This window comes from Crocuta crocuta, unplaced genomic scaffold (assembly GCF_008692635.1).
Source record: "Crocuta crocuta isolate KB4526 unplaced genomic scaffold, BGI_CrCroc_1.0 scaffold197, whole genome shotgun sequence".
Taxonomy (NCBI): Eukaryota; Metazoa; Chordata; class Mammalia; order Carnivora; family Hyaenidae; genus Crocuta; species Crocuta crocuta.
In genome coordinates this window covers 2,404,947-2,418,843 of record NW_027532002.1, presented here as the reverse complement: position 1 = coordinate 2,418,843, position 13,897 = coordinate 2,404,947, and the positions used below count along the sequence as shown (strand labels likewise).

The following is a 13,897-nucleotide window of genomic DNA, read 5'->3' as shown; positions in this document are numbered from 1 at the left end:
GTACTGGAAGTGCCACGGAAGTGGTTTAATGTTATCTGAAAGTGATCTTGGATTAGTCACAAATGTATATTGTAAACTCTAGGGCAACCAAAAAAAGTATTATAACTCATATCCTTTAAAAGGAGAGAAAATGTAATAATATAAAAGCTCCATTAAAACCACAAAAGGCATAGCAAGAATGTTGGTCAAAATAGAAAAAAAAAAGGCAACAAATAGAAAACAGTAACAAAAATAGTACATTTTTGTATATACTAATTTTATATATACTAATTTCAAACAGAGCAGATTTTACCATAAAAATTTGTCAGGGGTGGAGAGTGGTATTACATTATAATAAAGGGGTCAATTCTATGGGACATAATCCTAAACGTGTGCATCTAACAAAAGAACATCAATAAAATTGAGAAGTCTTTAGCCAGGTTAACTGAGGAAAAAAAAAGGAGAGGGCACAAATTACTAATATCAGAAAGGAAAAGGAACACATCACTACAGATGCAACTGATATTAAGTGAATAATAAAGGAGCAACCCTATGCCCATAAGTTTCACAGTCTAGATTAACCAATTCCTTAAAAAGACACAACTGCCAAAACTCACACAAGAAATAGGCAATTGGAATGGGACTATATCTATTAAATAAATTTAATGATAATTAATAACCTTCCAGATCAGAATGTACCAGGCCCAGATGGGGTCACCAGTGAATTCTACCGAACATTTAAGGAAGAAAGTATACTATTTCTAGAATGTCCTCCAGAAGATATGAACTCATTTGTTGAGGCCAGCATTTCTAGTTTGGTAACCAGAAAAAGATATTACACAAAAACTACACTACAAACATCTTTCATGAACATAGATGCAAAACTCCTCAAAAAAAAAAAATCAGCTTACCAAATCCAACAATGTATAAAAAGATTTATATACCCTGACCTAGTGGGATTTACTGACAGTATGTAAAGCTGGCTCAGTATTTGAAACTGAATATAATCCATCATATCAACAGGTCAAAGAAGAAAAATTACAAGATTATATCAACAGATGCAGAAAAAGCAGTTGACCAAATTCAACAACTGTTCAAGATTTAAAAAAAAAAAAAAAACACCAAACCTCTCAATAAACTATGACTAGAGGGAACTTCCTTACCTTGATAAAGAATATCTACAAAAACCCTACAGCTAAAATTATACTTACTGATGGGAAACTTGAAGTTTCCTACTAAGATCAGGAACAAAGCAAGGATGTCCCATCTCACTACTCCTATGATGAGACAACTCAACAGGGAAAGCATGGGAACTCAAAGGAGCGCATGGGAACTTCTTGGAATTATGAAAATGTTTCAGAATTCAATCGTAGTGGTTATCCATTTTACACATTTGTCAAACATATTACTCAAAGAACTGTACTCTCGAAATGAATGTATTTTATAGCATGTAAGTTATACTTCACAAAACTGATTAAACAAAAAGCAGCCAGAGAGAAGATATGTACAGCACATATTACTAAGGATTACTCTACAACATATATAAATTTTGGCAACAAAGCAATAAGAAAACATCCATCAAGTGGTGACAGAGATTAAAACGTGTTTTTGATAGAATAAAATATCCAAACTATTAAGCATGCAAATATTCTTAGCTCCACATATAATAAGGGAAGTACAAATTAAATAGCATATCATAGCAATTAGAAGAGCAAATTCAGAAATTTTGATAAATCGAAATCTAATAAGCATAGATGAAAAGTAAATACTACTACATAGCAGTGTGAATTGCTACATTTACCCCAGAGAGCAATTTAGGAATATCTGATGAAGTTGACTACACATACTCTGTAACACAGTAATTCACTTCTAGAATGTATCTTACCAAAAAGTCTGGCACATATACACAATTATAAAACCCATACAAGAATATATACTTTGGGATGATTTAAAAATCTAGAAACAAATATCCACAAAGAGGGTAATGGATGAGTGATTTTGCAATTCATAAAATGGTTAAAATTAAAGAAAAAATATGCACATACACAGGATTCAAAAATATAATGTTGAGGAAAAAGTTGTAGAGTCCTTTATTCGGTGAGAGCATTTGTTTGGATTTACAAAAACACATGAAGCAATCCTTGAAAATCAGGAATAATGGACACACACATTACACTCATAATGTGGATACTTGTAGGAGTGGTGAAGGAGCAAATCTGACTGGGAAGCAAACTAAAGATGACTCTAACTGTATTTATGATGCTTTAACATACCTGAAGCAAAAATTACAAAAGAATAGCATTATTTATTCTAAGTGGTTGATCACACATTTGCTTATTTTCTCTAAATTCTGTAAATTTCAACATTTCAAAATCAAAGGAATAATAATTTTTAAAAACTATAAAATATGAAGTAAGGCTTAAAGAGCACTAATTTTAACAAATGTGCTGGATTCTGAGATAACTCAGAAGCAGTGGATACCATGACATCAAATTAGCATTTATCTTAAGAGTTTAAAAATTGAACTCTCGGGGCACCCGGGTGGCTCAGTCGGTTGGCCATCCGACTTCGGCTCAGGTCATGATCTCAACATTCGTGAGTTCGAGCCCCGTGTCAGGCTCTGTGCTGAACGCTTGCTCAGAGCCTGGAGGCTGCTTCAGTTTCTGTGTCTCCTTCTCTCTCTGACCCTCCCCGTTCATGCTCTGTCTCACTCTCTCAAAAAATAAATGTAAAAAATTAAAAAAAATTGAACTCTTAAGTTCAAAAATTTGAATAATTTTTGTTGCCATTTTTCCAATTTCTAGAATCTGCATACTACCATAAAATCCATACTCTTTTAGGCTAAACATTGGAAGATATTCATAGAACTCTGAATATATAACTAAATAAATCTTGTGTTATTAATGTAACTCCAAGGTCACTGTTAGTGCTCACGACTTTCAATGTCCCTTCATGAGACCAGAATTGCCCATTTGCAGGGTCTCCCAAGACAACAGACAATCTCCATTTAGAACACAATTTGACTCATTCCCATTTGGCTACTCTAATTATGCTGGTCATTACTTCCACACTAACATTCATTTCTTTGAGTTTATGTCAGCTTAGTATCTGGAGTCTTTAAAATTTAGGAGAGGAATTTTTGATTCTCTGCTTAACTATAAGGACACATACATCAGTAAGTCTTAAAGGTCCCTTCTTTTTTTATGACATCATTATGGTTACTTACTATTTTTATCTGATTTAAAAAAATCATTCTACAAATATTTTCTCCTGAATAGTACTCACCTCTGGATAAAGATGGAAGCGTTTCACTGTATTAATTACAAGGGGATATTCAGTGAGCCTATCATTCATAATCATCCACAGTCCTTCCAAAAACGAAGGTGCTTCAATAATGGTCTTGAAGTAGGAATAATAAAGTCCCTTAAAAATGTACAGATTTTTGATGTAATTAAACATGAAAGTTTTTAGAACAATTTCTTCTGAATAAAAGGGAAAGGTAAACAGTGAAACTTCTTAATTTCTCCTTGCAACTGCATTCTTGGGCTCAGAAAAGACATGCATTTTCAGGTTATCACTGTGCTATTCTTTCATATTTTCTGTATGCTTGAATAGAGGTGGAGGGTGGTTAAATGTTGTAAGGAATTTTTCAGACCATGGTTTAAGACAGGGATGCAATATATCTGAATTCCAGCAAGCCTGTTTGGCCCCCACATTATAAGATACCTAGAGGCTGAGATTTGATAGATTCTGGCATAAACAGAGATGCCTTCATCTCCTTGTACAACTTTGCATGCACTTTTTTCCACCTCTTAATAACATACAATGATCACAAGCAAAAATGAGCCATGATTTCACGCTTGCAACTCACTTCCTAGCTCCACCTAATGGCTCTGCACAAAGTGAAAGCTAACTAAATGTCAACTGACCATTGTTCATGACACAAACGCAGTCCTGAAAAGGGGATTATCTGAGTGTATTATGCTAGCACAGGAAAAAAGACTTTATTAGGCCAGCAAAAGTGCTGTTTAGTTAAAATTCAGAGATTAACAAAAGCATGTTGTTTCATATTACTTCCCTCCATCAATTTCCTGCTTTTCTTCCTTAAATCTAAAAGCAAATAAAGGGCCACACTGCTCGTAATACATGCTCCCAAAAACATTAAAAATAATTTTCAACTTTACACTCACTCCTGCCTCATAAAATTACTTTGTTATTAACAGATTAAGCAATGCTAGAGGCTACTAGATTGAAGTTCTGTTTTAGCTGACGTCTGAAAGAACACTTCCCCATAGCTTTGAATGGTAAAATAGGAGTTCATGTATGGATTGCTCCTTTCTGCTTAGAAGGAATGAAAGAATATTTAATATGCATAAGTCTATACTTAGAGACACAGAAAAATGACTTTTTGTTAATATCTGTTGTTTTTGTGCCAGGTACTGTGTTATATGCTTCATTCATTATCTCCCTTCATATTCAGTAAAATCCTGTAAAAATGGCATTATTTATAGACGACAGAGGAGATTACTGAGAATCAGAGAGGTTGAATAGCTGTCACACAATGAAGCACAGACCTGCTACCTGAATCCAGTTATTGTCACTAAAGCCCACACCCCACCACAGCTACACAATCATTTAATAATATTTTATATCCTCTCTTTGGAAACAGTATGTATAAAATATTAAAATTTAAGTGCCATACAAATGCTAATGTATCCAATTCTTCAAAGGTTTAAGGGAGCTCTTAGGATGAGATTTTAAACACATTGGGTGAGGTAAATGTATGCAGATAAATCTGCAGAGACAGAAAGTAGAACAGAGGTCATGAGGGGTTGTGGGAGAGGGGCATGAGAAGTTGGTGTTTTAATGGGTAGAGTTTCTGTTTGGAATCATTTAAAAGTTCTGGAAACGAATGGTGGTGAGGACAAGCAATTTCTGACAACATTTGGCACCCCTGTATCACTTCTTAAATGTTATCTTTGTTTCCCTTCTTCCCCAGCTCGTCTGATTGATCCTGTCTTTAAAAGAAGTGTTTAGAAGAGTAGGGTAATTATGTAAGTAAAAGAATCCTAAAACATTTCCTATTTAAACACTAAACCTAAGTTATAGCTTGAGAAACAGTGCAATTCAACAAAAATTCATTTCAGTTTCTATTTCATTTCAGTTCCTGATACATTTCTACCTTAGAATACATCTCTACCCTATCTTACGATTCTTAAACTACAAATTAATTTATTATAAGAAACTAACCATTTCAGTTCGAAAAGTCATCTCCCGTTCTAAAGATGAGAGGTGAGAAAAATGACGATCATTTTCAAAAAGTGTTACTAAATGCATCCTAGAAAAAAAAAATGATGCACCATATTCTAAGAATAAGAACATTTCAAAACAATCAGTATTAAAGTACTAAAACCATGAAAAGAAAAAATAAATTTTTGTACTAAATTATGAGATAATTTTATAAGTTGCTTAATAATTTGTATATTTTTAGGCATTTATAATTGTGTACAGAGATGAAATTCCTTAACTTCTTGGTTCTTAACCACAATTGTATATCTAAAACTCCCTCTCTGCCCCACTCCCCCCTTCCACTCCAGGTCTCTAAACCAGAACAGAGGCAAGTTTCTGTTTAAGTTTCACAAATGGTTCTAATGTGCCAGGTTTGGGAAATGCCTCCGTAACTGTCAAAAAGCGTGTGGAATATAATTTTTAAAAATTAATTTAAAGCAGTTTTCTTTTAATTTTTTAATTTAATTTTAATTTTTTTACAGTTTATTTATTTTTGAGACAGAGAGAGAGGATGAGTGGGGGAGGGCCAGAGAGAGAGGGAGACACAGAATATGAAGCAGCTCCAGGCTCTGAGCTGTCAGCACAGAGCCTGATGCAGGGCTTGAACTCACGAACTGCAAGATCATGACCTGAGCTGAAGTTGGACACTTAACCGACTGAGCTGCCCAGGCACCCCAATTTAAAGCAGTTTTAAAATAAATAGAATACTATAAAAGGGATCAACTTTCAGGTGCCGAAGACACAGAACTGTATTTTAAGATATTTTATTAGTGAGATGCAAGAAAACAGCCACAGGCAGTGCAAACAGGAGCACATGGGATAAGTAAAATTAGTCAGCAATTCTGCTATTCTTAACTTACAGAGTAGATGCTTTCCAAATACACAGAGAGCAAACTTCCATGTATCACCCCTGTCTTCCACTTACCTTGACTTACGTGTAAGACATATGTCAGGGTACCTATAGGAAATATTTCTTACCATTATAGCCTTCGTTCTAAAATCAAAATCTCCCTGCAGACTAAATGGCCAGAACAGCACTGACCCAAAAAGATGTGAGGTAGTTCCCACTCTTCTTAAGAGTAAAAATTCCTGAGCTCAGGTAGAAATGAAAATATATCAGAGGAAAAATATCAAATTACATACAGTTTTTACAGATAGATCACTTGTGTAAAATAAGGTACATGTGCATGCTCATTTAATTCTGGATTACCACAGTGGCATCTTTATTTTCATTTTTACCTGATTTCCAACTGACAAGTGTTGTTAAAACTTTATTTCCAACCTTATGTCACTAATAACACACAATTACTGTAAAATAAGGGAATTTTTTAGATGAAATAAACATGCATAATACTCTAGAAAAGCTAGATATTTAAGAAACATAGTGGTGAATCCTTTGGTAACACAAAAATACTTTAATTCATAAGTACTATTCCCTTAATGCATCTATTTTGTAAATGCTGCTTCACATATGGCTTTTTAAAAAAAATAATATGTTAAATTAGTGTACAGGTATTCTATTCACATAGCAAGCGGTTACTGTCTTATTGTTTGTATGCAAACAGCTCAATTTTGAACCCAAATGTTTTTATTTATTTAAAACTGTAACAAATCTTACCAGTGCAAAACTCCCAAAAAGGCAGCTGGAAAAACAAACAAAAAAGTCATTAAAAGCTGATTTATCATACCTTTAAAACAACTATTTCAAATGCATTCCCTTATATGCTTAAAGACAGAGCACACACTAGCAAGATGGCTAATTCTATCTATATAAAATAGGAAAAATTTACAAACAGACATAAAACAAATTGTGAACAGTTCTCACCTCCGTAAGGGAGGGCTGAGGAGCAAAGGGAGATTTGGAAGACTATGTCTCATTTACATTAATTGCAAAAGAGTGATGAAATTATTGATTTTGAGCTTCCATTTTCAGTTTATTCTCTCTTCTCCCTCTTATTCTCTATTTCTTTACAATAAAAAACTTAAAACAAGTACATATATACGCTATGCTCAGCTCAGTCCTTTCAGGAGTGAATCCAGCCTACAGGAGCCGCTCTGGACCACTTTCCCCCATGCTCATCAGAAGACTGTTAAATGCAGGAAACACCTTCCTCAGCAGCACACCTGAAAGCCCCTATTTATGGAGCTCTGATTGCCCACAGATGCCTGGCCTGGAAGACTCAACTAGAACTGCCTTGTCTGCACCCTAGGAATGAGGCTTTATCAGAGGGTGTGGAGACAGGTCAAACAGTGACACTCCTGTGGGTATGGGTTATTTTGAGGAGCTCCAAACACTGTCCATCTCTCTGGTGGCTGGAATACTGCTGGTTTTCAAGGACACAACAGAGCCTGGGAGGGGGCGTGGGAGGAGGCCTAATTAACATGCCACCAACTGCTGTTCTTACAGAATTGCAGTTTTGTTGAATACATGCTCTCTAGAGTACGGTAACTCTTTGGTTATTTTGTAAAGTTTTAAAAAGTTGATTCTGACAATTTCCCAAGTATTTTTTTTTAATTTTTTTATTTTTTTTATTTCTAGGAGAGATAGAAAGAGAGTGTGAGCAGGGGAGGGTCAGAGAGAGAGGGAGTCACAGACTGAAACAGGCTCCAGGCTCCGAGCCGGCAGTCAGCACAGAGCCCGACGCGGGGCTCAAACCCATGAACCGCGAGATCATGACCTAAGCGAAAGTCGGACGCTCAACCGACTAAGCCACCCAGGCGTCCCCCCAAGTATTTTTGTTACTAGCACAGAGGAGTGAATTTACTCAGCTATTCCTAACGTCCTGTCTCCCCTCCAAGATTTTATAATAGCATTTCTTATGGTTGTCCCAAATATGGTTGGCAAATCATTTTAGCAAACCACCAATTTGAGCCTCTTAAAAATTCAAGAAATTACTCACCTCAATTAACAAAATAAATGTAAGTCGATAAAAAACTAAATAATAGCAATAAACTGCAATTTTGAAAAAATTCCCAGCCATGGTTCTCCACGTTCCTAACCATCTGGTCCCTACCACTCTTCAATGCTTCTAAGATTTATAGCCCATGGTCTGTTTTTGTATTGTCCACAAGCTAAAACTTCTTGTTCCATTTTTAAACAGTTGTACAGATATGGAAGAAGAACAGGCAATGGAGACTATAAGTGATCTCTGAAGCCTGAAATATTTACTACCTGACTCTTTATAGAAAAAGTACATATTTACTACATGTTAGTTCTTTCTGTCTCATATGTAATCTACTCTGAACCACTTTGAAATTAAACCTATACCTTCTCTCTCAACTTAAAACAGATGCTCCTTTGACAAGCTTTCAATAGCCTTCAAATACATACACATTATCTTATTCAAACATATTTGTAATCCCTTTCTCACTCTCTTGGCAATTATGTATACTGGCAAAAACTCTTAATGATGTTGAAGGGAAGGAAGAGAAAAGATCAAATATCCTACTAAAGCCATCTAGCCTTCCAAAAATCTTCAAAATATTCTTATGCCTCTCATTCCCTCCCCTTATCCCACATTCCACACGTGATAAAATGATAAGGTGTAATGATGCCAATATTCTAAATGCATGAAATACTTATCACAGCCCCTTCCAAAGTTGCGATAAAAAGCATGTCTCCGACCCCTGTATCCTGTCAATTTCACCTCTGAAAGTGACCTAGCCTCATATTTCACTGAAACAGAGATCATCTGATGCCAGCACTCTTAACTTCTTTTATACCCACTTTAACATTTCTGTATATACTAACCCTTGCTTTTCTATTCTCTACCACCTATCTCAGCAAAGGAAGTCTCTCTTTTCCAACTAACTACTCAAATTTGTGTCTCTAATCTCACCTGTCTCAAAGATTCCAAGGCTTTGTACCATCAATTATTTCCTCTCTTGGAACCTGAATATCTCCCTTTCCCCTTGATCTTTCCCTTCAGTCTTCAATTCTCCTAAACCCTAAAATACTTCCATTTACCGAACAGCCCTTCACTTCAAACTATGACATATTCTCTCCCCAACCCATAACCCCGTCTGCTGACAAGATTCTCGGACAATTTCTTTCTTCTACATTCCTATAACTCTTTAAAAATGACCAATGGATGGGGCGCCTGGGTGGCTCAGTCGGTTAAGCGTCTGACTTTCGCTTAGGTCATGATCTCGCAGTTCGTGGGTTTGAGCCCCGCGTCGGGCTCTGTGCTGACTGCCAGCTCAGAGCCTGGAGGCTGTTTCAGAGTCTGTGACTCCCTCTCTCTCTGACCCTCGCCTGCTCACGCTGTCTCTCTCTCTCTCCTAGAAATAAATAAAAAAAAAATTTTTTTAAATAAAAAATAAAAATGACCAATGGCCTCTTTAAATTCTTATGCCTTTCAAACCTCTCTCTAGCAACTGACCAGATTCTTGGATTTCTTCATCTTTTATCACAGTGACTCTTCCATTCTTCCATGTTTCTTACCTCTGTTTATGTATGCGTATCTGGCTTTTCCTTTTCCTCTCCTCTCTGGAAACTAAGTAAAAAGGGGTTTTCTCAAGTATCTCTGCTTTGCCCACTTTTCTCTCTTTGGGAATCTCAATCCTCAAGTTTCAGCTCATTTCTACATGGATGATTCCCAGATATATAATCCTCATCGCTGAACTTTCTCTTCCCCTTGTCCTCCCGCCTGGTCTACCTCACCGCCGACCCCACAATATGCTTCCATCGAGTCTCACCTCTGTCCCGTCCCCTCCTCTCCATTCCTGCTGTTGCTACCCTCGCTGAGACCACTATTGCCTTGATTCCGGCATTCCAAGCATGTTCTTCCGCTCTTCTCTATCCATCTTGGGTCCATTTTACAAACCACTGCCAAGTTAATCATGTCACTCGATTTTAAAATAATTCAACGCTAATAACACCGTTAATGTCCTAAAAGCCATGGAATTATTCACTTTAAAACAGTTAATTTTATATGATGTGCATTTCGCCTCCTTAAAGTTGTTGTTGTTGTTGTTGTTCCTTAAAGAATCCATCAGTGCTTTTCACAGAATGAAGTTCAAATTCCTTAACCCGAGTTTTAGGTTAGACTCTCCACTGCTGGTCCCAGCTGACCTTGTGAACTTACTTCCCACTTCTGTCACTTTCCTTCTCAGTCTTACGTCACCTTTATATTTCTTACTTCCTCCACGTCAATTATGCCATTCTACGGGCCTCTAATACCTGCTGTCCTCTGCCTCACATACCCAAATGTCAACCTTCGAGTCAATTCTAACCCCAAATGTTAACCCTCGAGTCACAATTCTAATCCCACTTTTTCCTATAAGTCTTTGCTGACCGTATTTCTCACTTCCCATCTTAAATTACTTTGCTCTTCTGAACTCTCCTAGCACTTCATATATTCAGTCCTTCTTTCATCCAGCACTCAGGTAGTGCCTTCAGGGGGCCAGCCACGGGTGGTCAGGAGCTGGTGTTTGGGTTGGCGAAATAGCGTGGTATCCAAGACCATGAGGATTCTGGAGGCGGGATGTATCTGCGGTCACGATTAGACATCTGATAATATGTAAGTGTGAATTCCCTCTATTATTCCACTAGTATTTCTAACACGCCACATGTGGAGGCCCACTCCTTAACATTAGCAGTCACCTTATGATGAAAAGAAATCACAACAATTTACATTAGCGGACATTCCTCCATGTTTCCACCTATGTCAGTAGCCAGTCTGACCAAGGACTAGGCTCAAATCTGATTTTACTGAAAGAGCAACATTTAAATTAACTCTTAAACTACAGAAAATGAAGAATGTAAATAAAGAAAAAAATCAAGTGCTTAAAAAAAAAGTCCCCACTTCCAAGCAGCGAGGCTCCACAGCAGGATGGAAGTAAACGGGTACGGACGTGAGGCAACATATTGCCTAATCTGATACTAATAAAGGTTCTCAGCGAATTAAACCAACACTTTATTTTGCTTGAAGATACAAGAGGAACATGTGTGCCCCCAAGAACTAGCCTATCATTTTTAGAACCCGTGATAAATGACTGCCCTGATTAAAACGACATTTTGGGGGTGACACAGGGGGTGATACTATGCTCCGCCACCCCCACCCCCCCAACCGGGAATATGTTTTGAAACAAGAACCAGGTGGGCTGGAATTTTGGTCAGCGATCTTCCAGAGCCTGGCCCTTGTCATTAGGACTGCTAAGCTTTTTTGTTAAACTGATCATTACGACTCACGCAAACCACTTCAAACCCGAGGCTCCGAGGCCATCGGGCCTTGCCACGGGCTCTCCCGCCCGCCTCTGCTCACCTACGCCGAAGGAGGTCCTGCTGTTGATCTGACGTCTCCGAAGCTGCTGCACCTTATTTCGGAGCTGCTCCAGCAAACAGCCGAGGAACTGGAAGCGGCCGAGGAGAAGGGTCCTTGCGACCACTTCCACGTGCATGCAATTCTGCGCCTTCAGGTTTCGGGTCCTCCGCGGCGAGTAATCCCGGGAGCCCCCCGGCAGGTTCCCCCTGCCTACGGGCAGAGGCGGCTGCGGCTCCTCCGCCTCCGCCTGCAGCTCCTCGATCTCCGGCTCCCCGGCTCCGGTGGCCTGGCGCCTCCGCCTGGAATGCACTGGCTCTGAAGCCGCTTCTTTAAGCTTACTCCTCGTTTGCCGGACCATTTTCTCATAGTCTCTGTTCAGGTGGAGCTGGGTCTCTTCTCTGGCGCGGGCCCAGCCCAGCCGGGCGAGGTCCGCTGGGGCCTGGCTCGGGTCGCAGCCTCAACGACTAGTCCCCGCAGCCGTTGCGGGCCGCCCGGTCGTNCCCGCACGCAGCACAGGCTCCCGGCCCCACTCAAATCCCCGCGCGCGTCCTGGGACGCTGGTCGCCCTGCGCCCACCTTGACTCTACGGTCCTGTTGGCGCGGAAGTAGGAGGAATTCGGATTTAATGCTTTTGTTCCGGCTCAAGGTTAGCTTTGTCATTCTAACCTAAAGTAATGGGAGCAATGAAAAGGGAAAGAGAGTTGAAAGAAAGAAACCAAAGAGAGGGAGGGAAGAAAGTGGTGTACCTGGCACTTTGGGAACATCTCTCCTCCCACCTATGCACATTGGACAGTAAATGCCTCCTACAGAGGGATTGGTCGAAGGCCATCGGCGACCTGTGGGAGAGCAGGCTGGGCCAGTTGAGTCTAACCTCAAGGCCTCGGGGTGGCAGGAGTTCAGTGAAAGTGCTGCTCCCCTTGGAGGGCAGCATTTTGTGAATGCGTTCTTGAATTATGTGGACCTTGAAAATTAAAGTTATTTTATCAGCAAAAGGAAAAAAAAAAAACCCAGTGGGTTTATTTAGGGATATCAGAGAAACGCAATTCAGGACATGCAAGCTATAGGCAAAACCAGAGGAAGTACAACAGAGAGGAACTTACTAGGAGACAATTGGGAGGGGGTATTTTCAACATTAAGAGTGCAAGGTGATGAGGATCTCTCATTGGCAGACTTGCTTGCGTTCCGACGTTCTTGTGGGAGATACAATGTGCATCTTTCTCTGTTAGTACTTGTAATAGAGGATTCTTTCTTATTGATGAGGCTTCTGTCGGGGTCTGTAATTGACCTCCAGTGGTACAGCGTGGTAGCTCCCCCTTCTGGCCTTTAGACTCCGTTTGAACAAGGTTTCCCCTCATTAATTTTCACAAGTGAAAGTGTGTATCCCTAGTGATAATTGTTTCTAAGACAGAATTCCTTGGGCATAGACTCCTTGTCCTCAGTGCTCTCACCTTCCTAAACCAGACCCTACCCAGCCCCACAGTCACTGCGTAGCCAAACGCGATGCCACAGCGTCTGGCAAAGATGGACATGATTCATTCACATTTTCATGTCCTCTGGCATCTTTGGAGTCCACACATCTTCACTTCCCATCTGTTTTATGATGGATCAGATTGAACTCCCTGATCCCCACCTCCCCCATCAAATCTATGGCTCATTTTGGCCAGATTAATTTTCCTGATGCAACATCCCTCAAAAATGTTCATGGTAGAGGTACCTAGGTGGCTCAGTTCATTGAGCGTCTGATTTCTGCTCAGGTCATGATCCCAGGGTCATAGGCTGGAGCCCGAGTGGGGCTCAGCACTGAGCGTGGGGCCTGATTAAGATTCTCTCTCCCACCACAACACTCTCCTCTGCTTACATGAGTACAGATTCTCTCTCTCTCTTTCTCTCTCTCTCTCAAAAAAAAAAAAAGTGTTCATAGTTTCCATAGCCCACAAATGAAATGTAAACTTCTTGGCTTACTCATCAGTGCCGTCAATAATCTGCTGGAATCTGCCTTTTCAACTTCAATTTCCCACTTGTCTGGACACAAACCTTCCGGTAATTATGAGTGAGGTCCAGAGCATGAGACTCCATAACTATCTAACCGTTTGCTCATAACAGAAAGCCATCCCCTTGCTTTTTCATCCATTTCTCCCTGCTCATCTGAATTCTGTTACCTTCCAAGCCCCAGCCCGCATGAATTCCCCTTTCGCTGAAGATCTAAAGCCACTACTGACCATAGTGTTCCTCTTGTCACTTATTTAAATTCAATAAGTACTGTTATTAATTTGTTGTTTTGTAAGTTTTTTTTTCAAAGAGCATGTCTACATTTCTGACACTGTGTGTGGTGCCTAAAATAGTTTCTTACTTAATTCATACAA

General features: G+C 39.3%; 1 protein-coding gene across 1 annotated transcript in view; it reads right to left on the bottom strand.

Annotated features, from left to right (window-relative positions):
* The window catches only part of DPY19L2 (dpy-19 like 2), an 87,086-nt gene extending 75,103 nt beyond the window's left edge, over window positions 1-11,983 (bottom strand). The window contains 4 exon segments of the mRNA XM_077775332.1: window positions 3,265-3,402; window positions 5,230-5,317; window positions 6,887-6,911; window positions 11,535-11,983. Of these exon segments, the coding sequence (XP_077631458.1) occupies window positions 3,265-3,402; window positions 5,230-5,317; window positions 6,887-6,911; window positions 11,535-11,892 (609 nt within the window). The 5' untranslated portion in view covers window positions 11,893-11,983.
* Window positions 11,984-13,897: the final 1,914 nt, after the last annotated feature.